Raw genomic sequence first — 26,099 nt, 5'->3', positions numbered from 1 at the left:
CCTGAACTATGTGGGAATTATGGAAGAAAATGAAGAAAGGGCAAAAAATAGGAGAAATAATAAAGTGGAATTGTAAGAGTTAAATATATTTTATATTAAATGCTAGGAACATTTTGGACAGGTTTGTGTAATTAGAAACATATGATATAGGGAAAGTATGATGTCATATAAACAGCAGAAACATGATTGACCTAGTTTCTGACAGTGAGGTTAAAATACCATTATATGGCTCTCAATGAACATGCAGCTCCTGAAAGAATTAAGCTAATCTGATCTCATTTCCATTAAGACTTACGATTTGGACATCTGTTGATTGAACTTACACAAATATCCACTTCTACAGAGAGAACACCATTAGGTGTGTATTAAAAATCAAATTACCTCTCATCCTTCTTTCCACCACACTCATTCTCTCTCCTCTCCTTTTTCCTTTTCTAAGTCAATCTCTCATTTCCCCATCCAGTTGCAGTAAAAGAAATTCTGAACTTTGATAATGTACACATCCTTTTACGTTTTAATTTTAAAAAGTGTATTTATTGTTTAATATTTTAATTACTACTGCTGCTGCTTCCGTGAGTAACTGAAAGGCTGGAAGCACACATTACAGTCCATATTACTTTAACAAGAGAGCCAGCTTCTTCATTCCAATCTAAATTAGGACATTAATTTCCCTTCTGGAAACAGTGCCTTCAAGAAGCAGGGGCCGGGGGGGGGGATGGCGGGGAGGAGAATTCAGTATGTACGATTGGGAGGTCAGTTTCATAGTTACCCAGGAGTTAGACTAGGGGTTTTCTGTCCAACATTTCCTGGATAACTATCCAGGTAAGTAAATCGGAATTGTCCGAAGTCCCCAACTCTAACACAGAGCAGGAGATTTTTTTCAGAGGGTCTAAGGAGTCATCAGAAGTTCAAAGCAATTCCCACAGAGAGAGTGGGTCAGGGCATCCGTGTGGACCCGACTCGCATCTTAGGGTGTACGTCCGGCATCTGACAATTTGGACACCAAAAGATCTGGTCCTAGTTTCAGTGGTGCATTATTCCTTGTGGTTTAATGCAATTTATTCGATTCCTTCATTGCTTTTACTTTCTCAGACCTGGACGCTTGACATCTATGTTGTTTCTTACTTCTCTTACCACCAACAGTCCTTAATCTGCTAGCTGAGACCTAGTGCCAGCACTGCTGTCATTGAGTCGGAAGGCTGTGGGTTCCTGCCCCATACCAGACTCTTGAACATAAATTAAGCTAACTCCTTATTACAGAAATAAGTGTTTGATGCTGGAGGTGCCTTCTTTCAGAGGAGACATTAAAGGGCAGACAGGACTTCAGTCCAAGCCGGGCATAAAAGATCCCACAGCACCAACCAAACTAACATTTATGGGACCTCGCTTTCAGAGTTTGGTTATGAAGCATTTGGGAATATCCTAAGGCCATCAAATGCACTATATAAATGCTAGTTCTGTCTCTGCATGTCTCTCTCTTTGTCTCTCTCACTCCCCCTGCTTCTCTGCCTCCCCCTCTCTCTCTGCCTCCCTCCCTCCCCCTGTCTCTCTGCCTCCCTCCCTCCCCTCCCTCTCTGCCTCTCTCCTTCCCCCTCCCTCTCTGCCTCTCTCCTTCCCCCTCCCTCTCTGCCTCTCTCCTTCCCCCTCCCTCTCTCTGCCTCTCTCCTTCCCCCCCCTCTCTCTCTACCTCTCTCCTTCCTCCTCTTTCTCTCTGCCTCTCTCCTTCCCCCCCTCTCTCTCTGCCTCTCTCCTTCCCCCCTCTTGCTGCCTCTCTCCTTCCCCCCTCTTTCTCTCTGCCTCTCTCCTTCCCCCTCTCTCTCTCTCTGCCTCATTCCTTCCCCCCCTCTCTCTGCCTCTCTCCCTGCCCCTCCCTCTCTCTGCCTCTCTGCTTCCCCACCCCTCTCTGCCTCCCCACCCTCTCTCTGCCTCTCTCCTTCCCCCCATCTTTCTCTCTGCCTCTCTCCTTCCCCCTCTCTCTCTCTGCCTCATTCTTTCCCCCCCACTCTCTGCCTCTCTCCCTGCCCCTCCCTCTCTCTGCCTCTCTGCTTCCCCACCCCTCTCTGCCTCTCTGCTTTCCCACCCTCTCTCTGCCTCTCTCCTTCCCCCCCTCTCTCCGCCTCTCTCCTTCCCCCCCTCTCTCTCTGCCTCTCTCCTTCCCCTCTCTCTCTGCCTCTCTCCTTCCCCCCTCTCGCTGCCTCTCTCCTTGCCCCCCTCTTTCTCTCTGCCTCTCTCCTTCCCCCTCTCTCTCTCTCTGCCTCATTCCTTCCCCCCTCTCTCTGCCTCTCTCCCTGCCCCTCCCTCTCTCTGCCTCTCTGCTTCCCCACCCCTCTCTGCCTCCCCACCCTCTCTCTGCCTCTCTCCTTCCCCCCATCTTTCTCTCTGCCTCTCTCCTTCCCCCTCTCTCTCTCTGCATCATTCCTTCCCCCCCACTCTCTGCCTCTCTCCCTGCCCCTCCCTCTCTCTGCCTCTCTGCTTCCCCACCCCTCTCTGCCTCTCTGCTTTCCCACCCTCTCTCTGCCTCTCTCCTTCCCCCCCTCTCTCCGCCTCTCTCCTTCCCCCCCCCTCTCTGCTTCTCTCCCTACCTCTCTCCTACCCCCTCCCCCTCTGCCTCTCACTCTCCCTGCCCCTCCCTCTCTCGGCCTCCCTCCCTCCCTCTCTCTCGGCCTCTCTCCCTCCCTCCCTCTCTCTCTCTCTTGGCTTCTCTCCCTCCCTCCCTCTCTCTCGGCCTCTCTCCCTCCCTCTCTCTCTCTCGGCCTCTCTCCCTCCCTCTCTCTCTCTCGGCCTCTCTCCCTCCCTCCCTCTCTCTCTCCCTCCCTCTCTCTCTCTCTCGGCCTCTCTCCCTCCCTTCCTCTCTCTCTCTCGGCCTCTCTCCCACCCTCTCTTTCTCTCTCTTGGCCTCTCTCCCTCCCTCTCTCTCTCTCTCTCGGCCTCTCTCCCTCCCTCTCTCTCTCTCTCGGCCTCTCTCCCTCCCTCTCTCTCTCGGCCTCTCTCCCTCCCTCTCTCTCTCTCGGCCTCTCTCCCTCCCTCTCTCTCTCTCGGCCTCTCTCCCTCCCTCTCTCTCTCCCTCTCACCCTCCCTCTCACCCTCCCTCTCTCCCTCTCACTCTCTCTCTCTGCACCTCTCCCTCTCGCTCTGCGCCTCAATCTCTCTGCCTCTCCCTCTCGCTCTCTGCCTGCCTCCCTCTCTCTGGCTCCCCCAATCTCTCTCTGCACCTCTCCCTCTCAATCTCTCTGCCTCTCCCTCTCACTCTCTGTCTGCCTCTCCCTCTCTCTCTGCCTGCCTCTCTCTCTCTCTCTCTGCCTGCCTCTCTCTCTCTCTCTCTGCCTGCCTCTCTCTCTCTCTCTCTGCCTGCCTCTCTATCTCCCCCTCTCTCTTGCACTTACCCCTCTCTTTACAAGGTCTATTACTGGCTTCTTCTGTTCTTCATCATCAATCACTCTTTAATGCAACTGACCATTCCTCTTTGTCAACACTGCTGGCTGTTATGAAAACTAGAAGTTTCCAAGAGAATTCAACACCAATCTCTCTTTCAAAATGCTGCTTAAAGACATCAATCTCTTTTCATCCCCGAGCTTTCCATTTCTGAAAACATCTCTCTCCCAGGCTACTTCATTCATTGCTCTTCCACATACTATTAGATACTTTCAGATTGGATGTCAATAATGAAATTTGTTACACATGAGGGGGACTGTTTATGTTAACATGCAGATATAGCAAGTAATTAGGGAGACAAATGGAATGGTGGTCTTCATTGCAAGGGGGATGGGGTATAAAAGTAGGAAAAAAACTTGCTACAGCTGCATAGGGCATTAGTGAGACTGCACCTGGATGATGGGGTTGTCTTATGAGGCAAGGATAAAGTTGGGCTTATACCTATTGGGAGTTTAGAAGAATGAAAGATGACCTTATTGAAATATATAAGATTGAGGAGGCTTGACAGGGTAGATGCAGGGAGGATGTTTCCTCGTGTGGGGGAATCTAGAACTAGGGGGCACGGTTTAAAAATAAGGGCTCTCTCATTCAAGATGGAGACAAGGAGGAATTTCTTCTCTCAGAGTGTCATTAATTCTCTTCTACATAGAGCAGTGGAGGCTAGATCCTCAAGGCTGAGTTAGACAGTTTTTTTAATCTACCAAGAAGTCAAAGGATATGGGAGCAGGCAGGAAAGTGGAGTTAAGGTCACAATCAGATAAGACATGATCTTGTGGAATGGTAGAATAGGCTCAATGGGCCAAATGGCCTACTTCTGCTCCTGTTTCTCATGTTCTTATGTCTTGCACAGGTTCCTCTGATGTGTGGAAAAAGATGATGGCATTTAACTCCTATATATTAGAATGTAGCCTAAATACGTTTCAAAGTTGAGGTATATTCTGACTTAAATCTTCAGCGTAAACATATGTTTGCACCTACGATGCAGCTTCTTACTCTCTTTAAAACCGAACAAAATTTTCCTTTCCGTCAGTCTATAACCCTGGTACAGCCTGGTCCTGGTTCTCACTCACACCAAAACTACAGGCACCTCCACCTTCTTCAAAACTCATCTTTCTTAAAAATTGCTGATAAAATATTCTCTTCTTCTAATTCCTAGCCCCTCCTCTCCAAATATTTTTCCTTCCTCATCCTGTGTTTTTGGCTGTTGAAAATTTTAATTCTAATTCTCCGTGCTTCTTCCTCCTCCTCAAACCCCATCTTGAAAACTGCTGTCCACTTGCAAATCGTTCCCCTCACTTCCGATTACAAGTTTTTGTTCTAATTCTTGAAAACTTCGTCCACTCTGCTGTTTCCTAACCAAGACTTCAAGTCCAAGTGTTCACAATTTTCTTGAACTTTAGGCTACAATACTTCAAAATTTCACTTGCACCCATTCCCAGCCCCAGCTTTCAAATATTTTCTTAGCCCAATAATTTTTCAGCAGGTTTCTGGAGGCTAACAGGGATAGATAACTATGGATTTCCCACTGAGTCGATGAGAAAGAGAGTTACAGGAAGTAAACAAGGCCTCAAGGTCATCGCACATGGCATAAATCCAAAACACGCAAGTAAATGTGCCTCAGGATTTAGCTGATCAGCAATGATAATATAATCAACAAGTAATGAGCAAACAGACAGTAAGGATCGCATCAAGATCATAGGAGAACCATGCCACAAGTCATATGACAGCTACCATAACCCATGGGTACATATAATAGAGGTAACAGTCACTTAAGTCTTACTCACTCTCATGGTATGACTGAATAAACTATAAGGCATCACCAGTGCAGCCTCGGTCTCGTAAGACAATGGTTTGCACTGTGGTGGCCACCTGTTAGGCATCGCCTAGTGCGACTCGGGAGTCCCACTGTGACATGGCAGTCTCTGCTGCGTTTGCTGCAAAGGAGGACGGTGGATTGAGAAGGTGCGTGATTCACTGGCCTCTGTTTTCTGTGGGCCCTCTTCTCCACTAACTTGGCTTTTCATTTCTGCTCCCCTCTTCCAAAGCCCTTCTAAACAATTAGCCTCCAGAGGTAACAGCTGTCAGTGACCGTCTCCTAGTTGTCAGTGTCAATGCCTGCCATCTTTATATCCTGCTTACAGATGCCCCTGTTGCGGAGGTATGGATGCCCAGGAGGTCTTGACTCAGTGGTCAGTTCACCATGCAGAAGGCCTTTGGGGAAACAGCCAGCATCCAGCCAATGAACATGGCTAAGCCAACAAGGACATCGTTGGCTCTGTAATGAGTGTATGCTGATGGAAGTAGCATGCCGAGTTGGTGACTTTGTCCTGCCAAGAGATGCCAAAAATACATCTGAGACAGCAAAGGTTGAAACTGTTCAACCTTTTCTCCTGCCTAGCATATGTTGTCCAGGGCTCACCACTGTACAGGAGTGCAGTGAAGACACAGGCTTGGTAGACTCACAGTTTGGTGTCCTCAGTCAGATTGCTATTATTCCACACCTCTTACTCAGCTTGGACATAACAGCTGCATCTTTTGTGATGCATGTGTTGATTCCATCAAGTGACAGATTACTGGTGATTGTTGAGTCTAAATATTTGAAGCTAACAACAACCTCCTGGGTCATACTGTCAATGCTGATAAGTGGTAGTATGGTAACATACTGGACCATGGTATTTGGAAAAACTCAGCAGGTCTGGCAGCATCGGCGGAGAAGAAAAGTTAACATTTCGATTCCTCATGACCCTTCAACAGTTCTGTTGAAGGGTCATGAGGACTCGAAACGTCAACTCTTTTCTTCTCCACCGATGCTGCCAGACCTGCTGAGTTTTTCCAGGTAATTCTGTTTTTGTTTTGGATTTCCAGCATCTGCAGTTTTTTGTTTTTATTTTTAGGACCATGGTATTTGTCTTCCTGATGTTGATGGTCAAATCAAACTCTTTACAGGCGTGAGAAAGTCTGCCCATTTTCTGAAGGTATTCCTCGGTATGGAAAGCTAGTGCAGCATTATCAGCTTAGAGCAACTCTCTGATGAGGACTTGGCACACCTTTGCCTTGAATCCTAGGCGAGGAAGGCTGAACAGCTTCCTGTCAGTTCTGGTATGTAAGTAATGTGACAGCAACAAAGAGAAGGATATGCCAAAGAGTGTCAGTGCACCATAACCCTATTTGGCTCCACTGTGGATCTCATACTGTTCTGATGTTGTCCCATCATAGCTGACCTTATTCATCATGTTGTCATGGAACAAGGAGATCACATTGAGCAGATTAGGTGGGCAGCCAGCTTTCTCCAGCAGCTGATAAACTGCCTCTGCTCATATGCTTGAACACCCTGTTGAGATAGCTGAAGGAAATATATAGTAGTCTCCACTGTTCATGGCATTTCTCTTGCAGCTACCACTCTCAGAAGATCATGTTAATCATAGAACTTCCAGTTCTGAAAGCACACTGAGATTCAGGGTGGATGTGCTCAACTATGATCTGCAGTCTGACAAGGGGCACACGGACAAGTGTTCCTCGATGATAGGCAGTATTTCTTTGGTGTCTCAAACTTCCTCAGGTGACACTGTTCTTCTTAAGAGCACAACTCAAGATAGTGACCCACCCATTTCTCCAACTGTTTATTGCAGTCGGTGATGATCTCCCCTGTCTTTAGAGGTGGTCACTGTGGGCCTGCCTATCAACAGGTTGTGGCTAAGCTCAGGCATGGACCAGTAGGACACTGCAAAAATGCTGGGAATTCCGTGCTCCCATCCCTTGGTTCTTTCCTTCCACACACTAGAAATCGTCAGCACAGTTCAAAATGCATGCATCAATCAAGGCAATAGCAAGGGGCTGTGATATTTAACAGAACATGGTACACAGCACAAGACATTCACACAACCCACAACTTCTGCAATCCACGTTTCCACTGCACAAACCACGGAATATTTCTCCTGCAGTCCTAAGCAGTGGTTTCGGTGGCGTAGTGGTATTGTCATCAAACTGGGAAACCAGTGAACCAGGTAATACTCTGGGGCCCAGGTTCTAATCCAGATGGTGGAATCTGAATTCAATAAAAATCTGGAATTAACACTCAAATGATGACCCATCTAGTTCAATAATGTCCTTTAGGGAGGGGAATTTGCTGTCCTCACCTGGCCTGGCCTACATGTGACTCCAGATCCGCAGTAATGTGGTTGCCCTCTGAAATGGCCTAGCAAGCCACTCGGTCGTATCAAACTATTACAATGTCAATAAAAAGGAATGAAACTGGACAGACCACCTAGCATCAACTTAGACACCGGAAGGGACAACAGCAAACCCAGCCGTGTCGACCCTGCAAGGTCCTCCTTACTAACATCTGGGGGCTTGTACCAAAATTGGGAGGGCTGTCTCACAAACTAGTCAAACAACAGCATGATAGGCAGTCTTTCTTTGGTGTCATAGTCATCCTCACGGAATCATACTTTACAGATCATGTCCCAGACACCACCATCACCATCCCTGGCAGAGGTGGCAGCACAGTGGTATACAGTCGGGAGATTAACCTGGGAGTCCTCAACATCAACTCGGCCCCTCCCCATGAAGTCTCATGACATCAAGTCAAACATCAGCAAGGAAACTTCCTACTGATTACCACATTCCAACCCCCTCTCAGCTGATGAATCAGTACTCTTCCATGTCGAACAGCACTTGGAGGAAGCACTGAGGGTAGCAAAGGCACAGAAGGTACTCTGGGTGGGGGCCTCAATGTCCATCACCAAGAGTGGTAGCACCACAACAGACCGAGCTGGCGGAGTCCTAAACAACATAGCTGCTAGACTGGGTCTGCAGCAGGTGGAGAGGGAACCAACAAGGAGGAAAAATTTGACCTCATCCTGCATCTGTCCATGACAGTGTCGGCAGGAGTGACCACCGCACAATCGTGGAGAAGAAATCTGTCCTCCACATTGAGGATATCCTCCATTGTGTTGTGTGGCACTACCATTGTGCTAAATGGGATAGATTTCGAACAGATCTAGCAACTCAAGACTGGGCATCCATTAGGCGCTGTGGGCCATCAGCAGCAGCAGAATTGTACACGACCACAATCTGCAACAAGGGGCTGTTACAGATTGTGGTCATGGTCTGGCATATCCTCCACTCTACCATTACCACAAGCCAGGGACCAACCCTGGTTCAATGAAGAATGGAGGGCATGCCAGCAACAGTACCAGGCATACCTAAAAATGAGGTGTCAACCTGGTGAAGCTACAACACAGGACTACTTGCGTGCCAAACAGTTTAAGCAGCAAGTGACTGACGGAGCTAAGTGATTCCACAACCAATGGATCAGATCTAAGCTTTGCAGTCCTGCCACATCCAGTCATGAATGGTAGTGAACAATTAAACAATTCACTGGAGAAGGTGGCTCCACAAATATCCCCATCCTCAATGACGGGGGAACCCAGCACATCAGTGCAAAAGATAAGGCTAAAACATTCGCAACAATCTTCAGCCAGAAGTATTGAGTGGATGACTATCTCAGCCTCCTCCTGAGGTCCCCAGCATCATAGATGTCAGTCTTTAGCCAATTTTATTCACTCCACGTGATATCAAGAAATGGCTGAAGGCATTGGATACTGCAAAGGCTATGTACCCTGACAATACTCCAGCAGTAGTACTGGAGACTTGTGCTCCAGAACTTGCCACGCCCCTAGCCAAGCCGTTTCAGTACAACACTGGCATTTACCTGACATTGTGGAAAATTGCCCAGGTGTGTCCTGTATACAAAAAAAGGACAAATCCATCCCGGCCAATTACCACCCATCAGTCTACCCTCCATTATCAGTAAAATGATGTAAGGAGTCATCAACAGTGCTATCAAGCGGGACTTGCTTAGCATTAACCTGCTCGCTGATGCTCAGTTTGGGTTCCACCAGGGCCACTCAGCTCCTGACATCATTACAGCCTTGGTTCAAACATGGACAAAAGAGCTGAACTCCAGAGGTGAGGTGAGAGTGACTGCCCTTGACATCAAGGCAACATCTGACTGAGTGTGGAATCAAGGAGCCCTAGCAAAACTGGAGTCAACAGGAATCGGGGGAAAACTCTCCACTGATTGCAGTCATACTTGGCACAAAGGTTGTGGTTGTAGGAGTTCAATCATCTCAGTTCCAGGACTGCAGGTGTTCAGGCAGGAGTTTCTCAGGGTAGTGTCCTAGGCCCAACCATCTTCAGCTGCTTCATCAATGACTTTCCTTCCATCAGAAGTGGGGGTATTCCCTGATGATGCACAATATTCAGCACCATTTGTGACTCCTCAGATACTGAAACAGTCCATGCCCAGATGCAGCATATCCAGGCTTGGGCTGGCAATATCCAGGCTTGGGTTGATAAGTGGCAAGTAACATTCACACCACGCAATTGCCAGGTAATGGCCATCTCAAACAAGAGAAAATCTAACTATCACCCCTTGATATTCAATAGCATTACCATCACTGAAACTTCCACTATCAATATCCTGGGGGTCACCAATCAATAGAAACTGAACTGGACAAGCCATATAAATACCGTGGCTACAAGAGCAGGTCAGAGGCTAAGAATCCTGTGGTGAGTAACTCACCTCCTGACTCCCCAAAGCCTGTCCACCCTCTACAATGCACAAGTCAGGAGTGTGATGGAATACCTTCTCCTTGTCTGAATCAGTGCAGCTCCAACAGCACTCAAGAAGCTTGACATCATCCAGGGCAGCCGCTTGTCTGACACCCATTCCACAAACAGTCGCTCCCTCCACTGCCAATGCACAGTGGCAGCAGTGTGCACCATCTACAAGATGCACTGCAGAAACTTACAAAGAGTCTCCTTAGGCAGCACCTTCCAAACACACAACTACTACCATCTAGAAGGAAAAGGACAGCAGACACATGGGAACACCACCACCTGGAAGTTCCCCTCCAAGCCACTCGCCATCCTGACTTCTAACTATATTGCCGTTCCTTCACTGTCACTAGGACAAAATCCTGGAAGTCTCTTCCTAACAGTATTGTGGTGTACCTGAGCCGCAGGGTCTGCAGCAGTTAAAGAAGGCAGCTCACTACCACCTTCTGAAGGGCAATTAGGGATGGGCAATAAATGCTGGCCTACCCAGTGACAACCCACATCCCATAAATGATTAAAAAAGAACACCAAACACCGCCTACTCAACAACAAAAAGAAATACAATGAGAATAACACATAAAAATAAACATAAAACAAAGAACAGGAATCAGTGACATGGTTTAATAAAAATGCAGAAGACAAACATAAGAAAAATCAAAGCAATTATCTCAAAATATAAATAACATTCATGTTATCAGTCAAGGTTGAATTCATTGGTGATATTCTAGACCAACATTAAGACATTGTCTAGAACCATGATATAAATTGGCTTCTAGGAAAAGTAGTTAATATTTCAGCCAAATAAGAACCTGAAATATATACCATAGCTTGTGGAAAATGCTTGTGAAGAAATTAACATGCTGTAACGGCATGGAGGAAGCCCACTGTGCATCAATGTCATGGAGCACAGCAATAGCATGTACTTAATAGCTGGTCCCATCAGTAACATAGGCTGAAACAGGCAGTCATCAAGTTTGCTTTGAAAAATATATATTATAAAATAAGAAGCAACATGCATCATGTACAAGGCAGCTTAAGATTTTTATTGCAATCTTTCCTGATTTATGTAATCTGATCCTTCCATAATTTTCATAACCACTCCCAAGTACCCATCATCACATTTACAAACAAAATTATAAGCAAATTAGCCCATATAATTCTCCAAAATTCAACAATGCCATGAAAAATACACATTAAAATCTTACCATGATTTATCAAATTTAATCACACAGAGAATTTCCATGGTAACAATGACAAAATTACAGACTTAACCTACTCACTAATGCTTTGCAGCTTCTTAAATAATTGTCCATTCAAGCAACTTGTGTTTCAGCTTGCATGATTTAACAACCCAATTGCGGTTCATCACAGGATCCGAAGTACTTCAACACATGCCGTTATACAATACAATAACAGTAAGCTCCCATTTTAAGTTGCCCCATTTTAAGTACTTCCGCTTTAATGTCAGTCAGTTAATAGGGTCCGTATTCGTGTTAAGCATCGAGAGTTTCATTTAACTTTGTTTCACACCGGGTCTAACATGGGGTCGTGTAACCTGATTGGCACCATTTTACAGTTGCCCCTCCCGATCCCTGACCCTTGTCACCCTCACAGTCGTTGCCAACCCATCAGACTGCAACCCTGGAACTCAAAGCCGCTCTTCCTGCCTCTTGCTGTTCATCTCGCAAGACCTCGCTCATAGTGAGGGTTCAGGAGAGGGAAGCAGAGAGTGGGAGGGATAGCGAGAGGGAGGGATCGGCAAGCACAATCGACAGCAACTCGGACAGTCGGGGAGGGGGGAGAGGAGGCAAGCCCGACGGTCGGGGAGGGGGGAGAGGAGGCAAGCCCGATGGTCGGGCAGCGGGGAGAGGAGGCAAGCCCGACGATCGGGGAGGGGGAGAGGCGGCAAGCCGGAAGTAAGTAGAAAGAGGAAACATATTTCTATTGTAGTTTTAATCTTTCTTTTAAAAGGTTAATTCATTTATGAATATTGGAATTTAGCAATGTAAAGTATTTCAGCTTACAGGGTACAATGTTATAATGTTTTTTTCAGATGAGAAAGGTCCTACAGCTCCTAACTACCCCTTTTTCATTGGTTATATTTGGGAAAATCTGATTCAGTTAATGTTGTTTCATTTAAAGTTGCACTTTTCAGGAAAATAACTGCAACATTAAGCAAGAGCTTGCTGCACTCATTTACATTGTGACTCTATATTTGAGTAGAGCTGACCAAGATTGGAAGGGTGGAAAATGAAATGCACGAAAACAAATTTACCTTCCTCCTTGGCTGCAATCTCTTCTGGGTTACTTTCGCTATCAGCCTCATATCCTTCCTCTTCTGCAAAAAGCCTCATATTACAATACTGTGGTTCTTCTGTCTCCTCTGAAAGATCACCCATCTGTAGGGCTGAATCTCGACTTATTTTGTGTTGCTGTAGAATAAAAGAAAGCTAGAAAGTCCTTATATACTGATAACCTTTAGATAATCACCCCGTTTTAAAATCAAAGTATGGCATTTCAATTAGCAAATCAAATCAGCTTTTTACTAATTACCTATGGTGAGAATAAAAGAGCTTAAAATAAAAACAAAAAATGAGCAAAACTCAGCAGGTCTGGCAGCATCTGTGGAGAGAGAAACAGAGTTAATGTTTCAAGTCTATGACTTTTCTTCAGAGTTTGAAGGCATTTGGAACTTGGATAAACTATGATATCCCCACTTCCAAACAGTATTCACAAATCTCACTACATTAGCAGAATTAGCAGACAAATGTGCACTGGAAGATTGGGTGCACTATAAAGAATAAGGAACCAGGAAGCCAGAGAATCCCTAGAAATGTACTCTGAGGCCAAGGCAGAAATAGAGGGCTCAAAAACAAGGTTTCAGAGGAATATGGACCTCACTGTTGTAATTTCAGGCAACACTACAGCCAATTTGCATACAGCAGGGTCCCACAAACAGAAATGCAATGAATGACCAGATAATCTGTCTTTTTGTGATGTTGGTTGAGGGGGAAATATTGGCCAGAACACCACCAGAACTTCCCATTCTTTGTCAAAAAGTGCCATAGGATCTTTTACATCCATCTGAGGGGGTGGCTGATGTGGCTTTGGTTAAATGTCTGACCCGAAAGGCAGCACCCTCCAGTAGTGTAGCACTCCCTCTGTAATGCACTGAAGTGTCAGCTTAGGTCATGTACTTAAGTCTCTCTGGAGGAGGGCTTGAAGCCATGATCTTCTGATTCAGAGGCACAAGTGCGACAACTGAGTAAAAGTTGACAACCTAAGTTGCCAAAAACAGACTCGGAAAAGCAAATCTGAAATACAACCACAGACGATACAACTCAGCAGGCATGTGACACTGAAAATTTATTTACAGGCTAAACAATGCACAGACTGTATTTAATTGATAAAGAACACAAAGAGCAGTTCAAAAAGCTGACAAAACTCAATTTACGTCTACTGATCCAAGCTGTAGTTGATCTTGCTGAGCATCTGCAGTTTCTTGTACCCAAGTAATACGAGGCTTGCAAAGCAACAAACTGCACAATATGAGATTGGTGATGTATATAAAAATCAAAGTGGGTAGTTGATGAATCAGGACCTTATCATTTTGAATGAGGTGTGCAGCATTACTAGGCAATGTTTATAAGATAGTTCAATTTACAGCAAATTCAATATAAATCTGAATTAGTGGCCTTAATGTAAACTGATTTAATTGTTTACTTTCCTTACAAAGAGGGATAATTGGAAGATTGCACTGGAAAAGCAAATTATATTCCAGCAGTATTGCCCCTATTTTCAAAATGATATGAATCGCCAACACATTACAGAAATATAGCTGACCCTTGGGAAACTATGCTGAGGGAGTACACAAAATACATCACAACATTCTGTATTGAGAATTCCACACATGACCTACTTCTACGCAATTGGAACTGTTTGGAGAAATGCCTTTGTGCACAGTTGCCTGTTGTGTACTGGTAAATAAGATTTGTGAGCTTCAGGCACAAGTAACCATCTGGAATTATGATACAGTGGCAATAAGAGAGTCCAGGCTCCAAGGAGGGGAGTGTTGAGATCTTAATATTCCTGGCTACAAGGTATTCGGGGGAGTTAGGAAAGAAGAGGAAAGAGGGGTCTGGCAGCATTGATGAAAAATACTGTTACAGGACTGGAAAGGGGTGATGAACTTGATGGTCCAAAAACAGAATTGATTTTGTTAGAATTGAGAAATAAGAGAGGAGCTGTTACACTCCTGCATATATCCTACAGTCTGGAAAAGAGATACAGATGTGATAACGGGGGATTTCAAATACCCTAATGAAACTCAGAAAATAACAGAGCAGCTGTTCCTTCCAGGTGTGTTTTTTTTAATACAAGTCCAAGGCAAATCTGAATTGTCAGGGTATTAGGTCTGGTTGTTAGGCATTTTATCCAATTATGTGCATCAATGTTCCATAGCAGACCTTGGTGCAAACATTCTGACTCAACTGTGGAGACATTTGGTTTATTTTTGGTTCAAGCCATAAATTTCATGGGTCAGTCCTAAAGAGTATACAGGATGGCCACACCCAATCTGGAAAAACACACTGAAAATACAAAATCTCAATCTTTTCCTTATATACTAGTGGTATGGTTTGTTTGTCCCCTACTTAATTTGTTCCCTGCCTAATGAGACACTTTCAAGTTTAACATATGGTACTCCTGGGAGAAAGGAAAATAAGAAACAAAATCTAGGCTGTTAGGATTGTGCATTGGAATACCCGCCATAAAATGTATTTTCTCCTGTTAAGGATTGGAGACTTTGTCCTAGACTTTATCAATCTTTGAAAAAATTCTTGTGAAGTGCCCTGGGACATTTTTCTACTTTAAAAGAGCTATAGAAATATCACTTGTCGTTGTTGGCATTGATGACAAGCGGTTAATGGAAAAAAATTTAACCGGCACAACAGCGCAATACCTGGGCCCTTACACAACATAGGACAGCATGTCTAGTAATGTGTAACAGCAACCCTCGGTCAATGAATGGTATAGGAGGACAAGCCAGGAGCACCAGGCACACTAAAAATGAGCTCTTAACCTGGCGAAGCTACAACACAGGAAAACTTGCATGTCAAACAGCAGAACCAATGTATCAGATCTAAGGTCTGCAGTCCTGCCACATCCAATCGTGAATGGTGATGGACAATTAAACAACTAACAGGAACAGGTGGTTCAACAAATGTCCCCATCTTTAATGATGGGGGAGCCCAGCATATCAGTGCAAAAGATAAGGCTGAAGCATTTGCAACTATCTTTAGCCAGAAGTACTGAGTGTATGATCCATCTCTGCCTCCTCCGGAGGTCTCTAGCATGACAGATGCCAGTCCTCAGTCAATTTGATTCAAGCCACATGATAACAAGAAATGGCTGAAGGCAGCGGATACTGCAAAGCCTCTGGGCCCTAACAATATTCCAGCAGTAGCACTGAAGACTTGTGCTCCAGAGCTTGTCGCGCCCCTAGCCAAGTTGTTCCAGTTAAGTTACAACGCTGGCATCTATCCAGCAATGCAGAAAATTTCCTAGTTATGTCCTATCCACAAAAAGCAGGACAAATCCAAGCCGGCTAATTAATGCCCTATCAGTCTACTCACGGTCATCAGCAAAGAGACAAAAGGTGTCATCAACAGTGCTATCAAGCAGCATTAAAACAGCAATAACCTGCTCACGGATGCTCAGTTTGGTTCTCAAGGGCTACTCAGCTCCTGACCTCATTACACCCTTGGTCCAGGCATGGACAAAAGGGCTGAACATGAGAGGTGAAATGAAAGTGACGGCCCTTGACATCGAGACAGGCATCAAGGAGCCCTAGCAAAACTGAAGCCAATGGAAATCAGGAGAAAACTCTCCACTGATTGGAGACATACCCAGCACAAAAGAAGATGATTGTGGTTGTAGGAGGTCAACCATCTCTGTCCCAGGGTATTGCTCCAGGAGTTCCACAGAGCAGTGTCCTTCCCTCCATCATAAGGTCAGAATTCAGGATGTTCACCGATGATTACACAATGTTCAGTACCATTCCCGACTCTTCAGATAGTAAAGTAGTCCATGTCCAAATGCAGCAGAACCTGGACAATGTTCAGGCTTGGGCTGATAACTGCTAAGTAACATTTGTGCCTACACACAAATGCCAGGCAACGACCATCTCCAACAAGAAAGAATCTAACCACCCCCCACCTTGATATTCAATAGCATTATCATCGTTGAATCCCCCACTATCACATCTTGGGGGTTACCAATGACCAGAAACTGAAGCGGACCAGCCATATAAATACTGTGGGTACAAAAATAAGTCAGAGGCTGGGAATTCTGTGGCGAGTAACTCACCTCCTGACTCCCAAAGCCTGCCCACCATCTGCAAGGCACAAGTCAGGAGTGTGGTGCAATACTTAAGCTACAACAACATTCAAGAAGCTTAAGACCATGCAGGACAAAGCAGCCTGCTTGACTGCCAGCCCATCCACCACCTTCAACATTCACTCCCTTCACCATTGTCACACAGTAGCAACAATGTGTACCATCTACAAGATGCACTGCAGCAATATGCCAAGGTTCCTTCGACAGCACCTTCCAAACCTGTCACCTCTACCACCTAGAAGGACAAAGGCAGCAGATGCATTGGAACACCACACCTGCAAGCTCCCCTCCAAGCCACACAATAGCCTGCCTTAGAAATACATCACTGTTCCTTCATTGTCACTGGGTCAAAATTCTTGAAATCCCTCCCTAACAGCACTGTTGGGTGTACCTATCCCACATGGAATGCAGCAGTTAAGGCAGCAGCTCAGCACCACCTTCTCAAAGGCAATTAGGGATGGGCAACAAATGCTGGCCTAGCCAGCAAGGCCCAAAAAAAACCTCATGGAAGCAAAAATTGGCTAAGAACAGAAAAAAATTGAGTCATGGTAAATGGTTATTTTTTCAGACTGGAGGATGGTAGATAGTGTTGTTCCCCAAGCGCTCCGTTTTTTGATATATATATAAATTACTTGGATATTGAAATACAGAGCAAAATTTCAAAATTTGTCAATGATACCAAACTTGAAGGCAATGACAAATAATGAGGATGATACCAATCAATTGCAACAGGGCATAAATAGGTTAGGTGAATGGAAATTAATACAGCGAAGTACAAGGTGATATATTTGGCAGAAGAGATATGGAGAGGCAATATAGATTTGATGGTACATTTATAAGGAGGGTGCAGAGAGAGAGAGGGACAAAGGGGTTCATGTGCATAGATCTATGAAGGTGGCAGGGTTAAAGGGCTGTTAACAAAGCATATGGGATCTTAGGCTTTATAAATAGAGCTACTGAATACCAGAGCAGGAAAGTTATTGTGAGCCTTTACAAACCTCTAGTTAGGTCACAAAATTACATCCAGCTGTGGTCACCACACTTGTGGACGGATGTGAGGGTCCTTGATGGAGGGGGATTTAGAACAACGGTCCCAGGAATTAGGTATTTTGGTTACAAGGTTAGGCTGGAGAACCTAGGGTTGTTCCCCTTGGAGCAAAAGAGATTGAAGAGAGATTTGATTGAGGTGCACAAGATTATGACAGGTTTAAATAAGGTAGACAAAGAAAATCTGTTCTGAGGGAACAAAGGCTGAGAGACACAAATTTAAGGTTTTGGGCAAGAGATGCAAAGGTGATGTGAGGAAAAACATTTTTTCCATAGCAAACAATAATGACCTGGGACTCGCTGCTTATGCAGATGCTCAAAATGGAAATGGTGAATGATTTCAAAGGAAATTGGATGGAGATTTGAGGGAAATATACTTGCAGGGCTACGGGAATAAAGCAGGCGAATGGGACTGACTAGATTGCTCTACCAACAGCCGGTAAGGACTTAATGGGCTCAGTGGTGTCCTTCTGTGGCGTAATGACTTTGTGACTCTATTAACATTTTTGAAGGACAATCTGACAGACACAATCTGAAACAGGGATATAAAAGTTGAAGGCTCAACAAATGCACAATTTGTTACTCAAGAAATAGCTGGGAGGGCTCAAACATAATTAAGATTTTTTTTGTGATTCATGTGTGTGTTTCTAGCTTTAACCCCTTCTCCCACCCCTCAGTTTTTTCTTAATTTTCTTTCCACCTTTTTATAATTTCCCAGCCTGCACAACACTGCAAAGAAGTGGACAGGTAAATAATCTATTCTCAGGCTTGTAACAAATTCATGTCGGTTTTCCTACAGTAGCTCTGAACCCACATCTCCCTTTAATTTCTCTATCCTTCCTCAGCTCTCTCCAGGCTCAGCTCGTCTACGTGATCCACCCTTGTTCTTCAACTGCATTCCCATAAAATACTAACCCCCAAGGTCCTCTGCTAATTTCCATATTAGCTAACGCTGTAAATGCTTCCTTTGCCTCATGTTCTATCACTGCCAGCATCATCAACAGAATCTCAGAATTGTTATAGTGCAGAAGGAGGCCATTTGCAAACAAACTACTGCCCCATCACCAACCCCTTTTTTAGAAAAGTAAGAAGCAATTGATTGAAACATATAAGATCCTGAGGGGTCTTGACAGGATCGATGTGGAGAAGATGTTTCCTCTTGTGGGAGCATCTAGTACTAGAGGTCACTGTTTAAAAATAAGGGGCTGCCCATTTAGGACAGAGATGAGGAGAATTCTTTTCTCTCAGAGGGTTGAGGATTTTTGGAACTCTCTTCCTCAAAAGGTGGTGGAAGCAGAGTCTTTGAATACTTTTAAAGCAGGGGTATATAGATTCATGATAAGGGGTTGTAATAACTTGACGTACTGGATGGGTTTCTACTTGAAACAGATAACTTTGTTACCAGGAATTCTTTCAGAAGCTTTATGCTTGAACCAGGTCCATGACTAGAGAGCTCCCCAACCCCCGCCCCGGATTACCCGCACTTAGGGCTCATTTGTCAAGAACAATAATGTGACGCCTAATGTGGTTTTCTAGTTCTGTTTGAGCGGCATAGCTCTACCACTTGAGGTTCTTCTACTGGATCGACATGATCAGAAACTGCAGCATTAGATACATCATTAGAAAGTGGCCGTTAAGGGTTAGGCAATTCTTCAGAGACATCAGGTATATCTATTCTAGGTCGATTGGTCACCTCAGGGATTAATGATTTGACAATCACAGGCAGAATAGCTGGCTGTCGGAATGTCTCTCTAGACCTAAGATGGTCCAAATGTTTTAAAATAATTTGGTCTTCCACTTCCATTTGTTAGGACATTTTCTAAGGCAATTACACCAGGAAACCAACAAGGTCCACTTCCAAAATTGTGCATGAAAACTGTATCTCCTTTGGTAAATCTTCAAGCTTTGCTATGAACATAGTGATTCAATTTTTGATTACTCTGATTTTTCTCTACCAGACTTAACCTTGTACGTACGTTTCATCAATAATTCAGACGGTGTTGAACCCGTAGTTGAATGAGGTATCATAAAGTAATTGAGAAGAAAACGAGAGTTTCTAGAGTACCTTCAAATAATCCCTTCGTTTCTGATTTGAAAGTTTGCACAGCTCTTTTAGCTAACCCGTCTGATGAAGGATGATATGGTGCGTTTTAAAATGTTTGATTCCATTTAAACTCATGAATCTCTGAAATTCTGTACTAGTAAAGTTTTTACTGTTATCTGAAACAATGACTTCTGGTAGGCCATGTATGCTAAAACATTGGCGCAGCTTTTCAATAACTGCACTCGATATCAGTGATCTAGCTTCATACACATCCATCCACTTAAAATGTGAATCTACAATCAATTTAAAAAAAGGGTACCTAAGAATGGACCTACATAATCAATATGTAGTCCAACCCAGAGTCGACCTGGCCACTCCCACGGATGCAGTGGAGCTGAAACAGGCAGCTTCTGTTGTTGCTGACACTGGAGACAGTGCATGATCACGCTTTCAATGTCACTGTCTATGCCTGACCACCGGACATAGCTTCGCACAAGCATTTTCATCTTTGATATGCCTGGATGTGCACTGTGAAGCTCTATGAAGGTTCTCTTCCTTGCGAAGGAACGACAACTCTTGATCACCACAAGATTCTATCTTGACAACTTAACTGTTTTACAGGCATAGAATGATCTCATCTCTTCAGACACTGGTGAATTCGACCACCCTTGCAATACAAGATCTCAGACTTTTGACAAAATTGGATCCTGTTTGTCCAATTCCTCATTTGCTTTGCACACACAAGCGAAGAGTCCAAGAAATTCAACACAAGCACAACTTCTTGTGGCAATGGAGCATGTACAATGCTATCTGGTAATGGGAGACGACTGAATGTGTCCGCATTTGCAATATGCAAGCCAGGACCCTGCATAAACGTATACTCATATGCAGATAATATCAAAGCTTAACATTGGATTCTTGCGGAGGCTATTGGCGGAATGGCTTTATCCTCACTGAATAAGCCCATTAATGGTTTATGACCTGGCACAATGGTGAAATGTCGTCCAATCAGATACTGGTGGAATTTCTTTACTCCAAACATTGCTGATAAACCTTCCTTTTCAAATGGTGAAAACCCTTCTCAACTGCAGAGGGGGTTCTGGACACATACCCGAATGGCCTTTTGGAACAAATTTCTCTCTTCTTCAGAATTACCTGGAAAAACTCAGCAGGTCTGGCAGCATCGGCGGAGAAGAAAAGAGTTGACGTTTCGAGTCCTCATGACCCTTCGACAGAACTTGAGTTCGAGTCCAGGAAAGAGCTGAAATATAAGCTGGTTTAAGGTGTGTGTGTGGGGGGCGGAGAGATAGAGAGACAGAGAGGTGGAGGGGGTTGGTGTGGTTGTAGCGACAAACAAGTCGCTTGTTTGTCGCTACAACCACACCAACCCCCTCCACCTCTCTGTCTCTCTATCTCTCCGCCCCCCACACACACACCTTAAACCAGCTTATATTTCAGCTCTTTCCTGGACTCGAACTCAAGTTCTGTCGAAGGGTCATGAGGACTCGAAACGTCAACTCTTTTCTTCTCCGCCGATGCTGCCAGACCTGCTGAGTTTTTCCAGGTAATTCTGTTTTTGTTTTGGATTTCCAGCATCCGCAGTTTTTTTGTTTTTTTTTGTTTTTTTCTCTCTTCTTCTGTTTGTTCCAGAGTTTTGTCTCGTCTTTCATTTTGATTTCACAGTTGGCCAAATTTCTCTCTGATGAAATCTTAATTTAGTTCAGTTCGGCAGTTGAGCTACCCATGGCCTCATTATCCACTCATATTTTGGAAAGTTCCATGTCTTTTCCTTCTAATGCCTCTTTTGTTTCATTCAGCTGATTCTTCAGGTCTTCAGTCTCCTACTTATATCCTTTGCTTCCTCCTGGAACATTGAACATTGTTGAGTCTTCTCTGCCAACAGTTTCTTCAGTTTGTTTAGAGTGGCACTAATTCATTTTGTTTCTCTTCATGATTTTCCAGTGGAATCAATTCTGACCTGAGGAGTCCTTGCGTCCTGTGAATGTCCTTCAATTCTCCTAACTCATTCCAAAATACACTTGTCATATTCCCTTAGAAACTCAAGAACTCCTCCTGTTCTCACTTGAAATATTTCAGACCAGTTGAATTTCATTTATCGTAACCAGTCTCAGCCCAGAAGACTAGGTCTTTCCTTCACCTGTCACTATGGTTACTGGAAGCTGGGCTGTCTGTTGCCTATAGGACACAGGTACTATGGCAATGCCCTTTGGCTGTATGGACTCTCCAATGTGTGTCTTCAATTAAGCTGTGGTTTGCTCCAGATTCAGTAGCTGGGTACCTTCATTTAGGTATTAAAATATGTGCTCTCCCACCACTATGATTGATGCTCTCTTGTCCAAATCCATTACTAGTGGCTTCCCATTCACTTGAATGGTGATGGTTATTGGTTCTATTTTTACTGCTTTGGCATTGTACAGGGAATAGATACCGGTATCGGCAGCTTCAGGTTCTGTTATATTATTCACTTCAATCGTTTTGATCTGCTGTCTTATGGGGTGTCTTGATTTCGCCTTGCATTGCTTTCTTTCTTATGGCAGTAATGGTATTCTGCCTCCTTGAATCTGCAGGTGTCCGGTACATGGTTACCCCCACATCAGTAACAGGTTAACTTTGAAGTTGTTGCTGAAATGCTTCCACTAGACCTTTTCGTTTTCTCACCATTGTCCCCTCCCCCGACCCCACCTCCACTAGGGCCATCCGGCACTTGCTCATTCTGCTTTCTACTCTTAATGTCGCCATTAGCACCTCCTTTAGCCAGTGCCACCATTAACACCCCTTTGACCTTTTGTTTATGACATCTTTTGCAATCTCTCCTTTGCCTCCACCTATCACTGGCCTTCTATCCAGCTTTATCTGTCCCACCGCCTCTTAATCAGTACATATTTCACCACATTCGTACTTCTCTTTAGCTCTGAAGAAGTCATACGGACTCGAAAAGTTAACTCTGTCTTTCTCTCCACAGATGCTGTCAGGCCTGCTGAGTTTTTCCAGCATTTTTTGTTTTTGTTTCAGATTTCCGGCATCCACAGTATTTTGCTAAGTGTTTAATTCACTGCCATTTCTCCTCCAGGAGTGCCTACCTTGAAGAAGTACTGCTCTTCTCTCCGACAGGATTTCCGCTTTTCTCTTTTGCCCTGTTCACCTTCATTGATTTCCATTTCTCTCCTGGTGTTTGACAAGGTGTTTACTAAAACTCACTTTCACAGCCATATTCCCTTCCTCAGTGACTGCCTCTGTCTCCGACTTACTCCACGTGGCTTCCAACTAAAGTTCCACCCCTCATGTTTCGAATCCAGCCAGGATTACAGGTATCTCCGGGTCATACAACACTCCCCGGACTGCTGTTCTTGCTGCATTCTGAGATTGACACTCAGTGCCATGCACCACCATATGAATACGTTCTGCCTCCAACAGCACCGACTCACCCTATCTCAAAGCTGTCCTTGCCCCCAGTTTCCTTTTATTCTTCTTCTCATCCAACGCCTTAACAAGAAGCTTTGTCTCCTGCTTTCAGGTGCTAAAGAACGCAAGCTCCAACAATTCACTGATACCAACGCCCATCCAGGACCTTCCGCCCCTTCCCTTCCCATCCCTCTGACCCCTTCCTGTCTTCGAATCCCAGCCCTTACCATGTGCTCGCCATACCCCCTGACCTTCCCCTCTCTGATGCTCAGTTTCATACCCTTACACACTCACCTTAATGAATTCCAGGCTCGGCACGATGCTGAACTCTTCTTCCGCCTCCTTTGTCTCTGTGCTCACTACTTTGAGCAGGAGTCCTCCCCCCTTTCAAAGAATCCTTTCACCCACCTCCAGTACTCTACCTCCACCTGGACCCCTCCCTCTGGCCTTTTACCTGCCCTTGATCTTTCCACTGAGGACTGTCGGTGTGACATCAGCCGTCTCAATTTCTCTGCTCCTCTCACCCACTCTAACCTGTCTCCTTCTGAACTTGCCGCACACCGTTCTCTCAGGTCCAACCCTGACTTTGTTATCAAATCTGCCAACAATGGTGGTGCTGTTGTCATCTGGCATACTGGTCTGTATCTCACAGAGGCTGAGCAGCAACTCTCAGACACTTCCCCCTACCTCTAACTGGACCACGACCCCACTACTGCACATCAAGCCATTGTTTCCAGGACTGTCACAGACCTCATCTCCTCTGGAGATCTTCCCTCCATAGCTTCCAACCTCAGTCTCCCAACCTCGGACAGCCCGCTTCTACCTCCCCAAAATCCACAAACAGGGCTGTCCCGGTAGACTGGTCATGTTAGCCTGTTCCTGCCCCACAGAACTCATTTCTTTCTATCTTGACTCCGTTCTCTCTCTCCTTGTCCAGTCTCTTCCCACCTACATCCACGAATCCTCTGATGCCCTACACCATATCAACAATTTCCAGTTCCCTGGCCCTAACCACCTCCTCTTCACCACAGACGTCCAATCCCTCTACAACTCCATCCCCCACCAGGAAGGTCTGAGGGCCCTTAGCTTCTTCCTCGAACAGAGGCCCAAACAATCCTCATCCACCACCACTTTCTTCCATCTGACTGAACTTGTTCTCTCACTGAATAATTTCTCCAAATAAAACATGTGACTATAGGTACCCACATAGGCCCCAGTTACGCCTGTCTCTTTATGGGGTATGCAGAACATTCCTTGCTCCAGTCCTACTGCGGGCCCCTCCTACAACTCTTTATTCAGTACATCAATGACTATTTCCGTGCCACTTCATGCGCTTATCTGGACCTGGAAAAATTTATCAATTTTGCTTCCAATTTCCACCCCTCCATCACTTTCACATGGTCCATCTCTGACACTTCCCTTCCCTTCCTTGACCTCTCTGTCTCAATTTCTGGTGATAGACAGTCCACCAATATTCATTATAAGCCCACCGACTCCCACAGCTACCTCAACTACAGCTCCTCACACCCTGCTTCCTGTAAGGATTCCATCCCATTCTCTCAGTTCCTTTGCCTCCGTCTCATCTGTTCCGATGATGCCACTTTCTAAAATGGCGCTTCTGACATGTCTTCCTCCTTCCTTAACTGAGATTTCCCACCCACTGTCGTTGACAGGGCGCTCAACTGTGTCCGACCCATCTCCCACACCTTTGCCCTCACACCTTCCTCTCCGTCCCAGAATCAAGACAGTCCTCACTGCTCACCCCACCAGCCTCCACATTCAAAGGATCATCCTCCGCTATTTCTGCCAACTCCGGGATGATGCCACCACCAAACACATCTTCCCTTCACCCCCCCCATTCGGCATCCCATAGGGACCGTTCCCTCTGGAACACCCTGGTTCACTCCTCTATCACCCCCAATACCTCAACCCCATCCCATGGCGCCTTCGCATGCAATCGCAGGAGGTGCAATACCTGCCCCTTTACTTCCCTCTTCCTCACTGACCAAGGGCCCAAACACTCCTTTCAAGTGAAGCAACACTTCACTTCCATTTCCCTTAATTTGGTCTACTGCATTTGCTGCTCCCCATGCAGTCTCCTCTACATTGGAGAGACCAAACGCAGACTGGGTGACTGCTTTGCAAACACCTTTGGTCTGTCTGCAAGCATGACCCAGACCTTCATGGCGCTTGCCATTTCAACACCCCATCCTGCTCTCATGCCCACATGTCTATCCTTGGCCTGCTGTAATGTTCCAGCGAAGCTCAATGCAAACTGGAGGAACAGCACCTCATCTTCCAATTAGGCACTTTACAGCCTTCCAGACTTAACACTGAGTTCAACAACTTCAGGCCATGGACTCTCCCCTCCATCCTCACCTCTTTTTGATCCCCTTTTTCAATATTCATTTTTATTCTTTTAAAATTAAATTGTTATTTATTTCCATTTTTATTCATTGTTTTATCCCCACCTTTTAGCCTATTTTCGATCTTTTTTCCCCACCACTGTCCTCTCCACCCCCCCCACCCCATCGGGGCCATGTGTCACTTGCTCATCCTGCTTTCTACTCTTAATGTCACCTTTAGCACCTCCTTTTGCCAATACCACCACCATTAACACCCCTTTGACCTTTTGTTTATGACATCTTTTGCAATCTCTCCTTTGCCTCCACCTATCGCTGGCCTAGAATCTTGTATGTTTCAATGAAATCGCCTCTCATTTTTCTAATCTCCAAGGAATATAGGCTCAGTTTACTCAGTCTCTCATTATAGGATAACCATCTCCCTTCCTCCAGCTAAACAATGGGAACACTGAACCCAACATCTTTGTCACCACCACAAACTCTGTACCCTTGACACTGGTTCCATGAATCTTCCCTGAGTAGTGTCTCAGCATGAAAGAGACTGTTTGCAACCTCATCATCCTATTCAACTCCAAGCTGAGCTACAAACCAGATTTCCTCTCCAAAACAAAGTCCATCTATTTCCATCTCCATAACGGCACCAGTCCATCAGCTGCAGGAACATTCATCCATGTCTTTGTCACCCCCAAACTTGACTATTCCTCTCTTCTACCCTCTGTAAATTTCAATCCATCCAAAACTCTGCTGCTTATATTCCTGCCCTAAGTCCTACT

The 26,099-nt window shown here is 45.1% G+C and overlaps 1 protein-coding gene across 4 annotated transcripts in view; it reads right to left on the bottom strand.

Annotated features, from left to right (window-relative positions):
- lyst (lysosomal trafficking regulator) overlaps positions 1-26,099 on the bottom strand; it is a 364,467-nt gene that overhangs the window by 205,907 nt on the left and 132,461 nt on the right. For all 4 annotated transcript variants that reach the window (XM_041187582.1, XM_041187584.1, XM_041187583.1 and 1 more), the window contains exon 8: positions 12,329-12,485. In XM_041187582.1, the coding sequence (XP_041043516.1) occupies positions 12,329-12,485 (157 nt within the window). The remainder of the gene's footprint in view (positions 1-12,328; positions 12,486-26,099) is intronic.

This window comes from Carcharodon carcharias, chromosome 5, assembly GCF_017639515.1.
Source record: "Carcharodon carcharias isolate sCarCar2 chromosome 5, sCarCar2.pri, whole genome shotgun sequence".
Lineage (NCBI taxonomy): Eukaryota > Metazoa > Chordata > Chondrichthyes > Lamniformes > Lamnidae > Carcharodon > Carcharodon carcharias.
The sequence above is the reverse complement of the archived record's forward strand: the minus strand, read 5'-3'. Positions and strand labels throughout refer to the sequence as shown.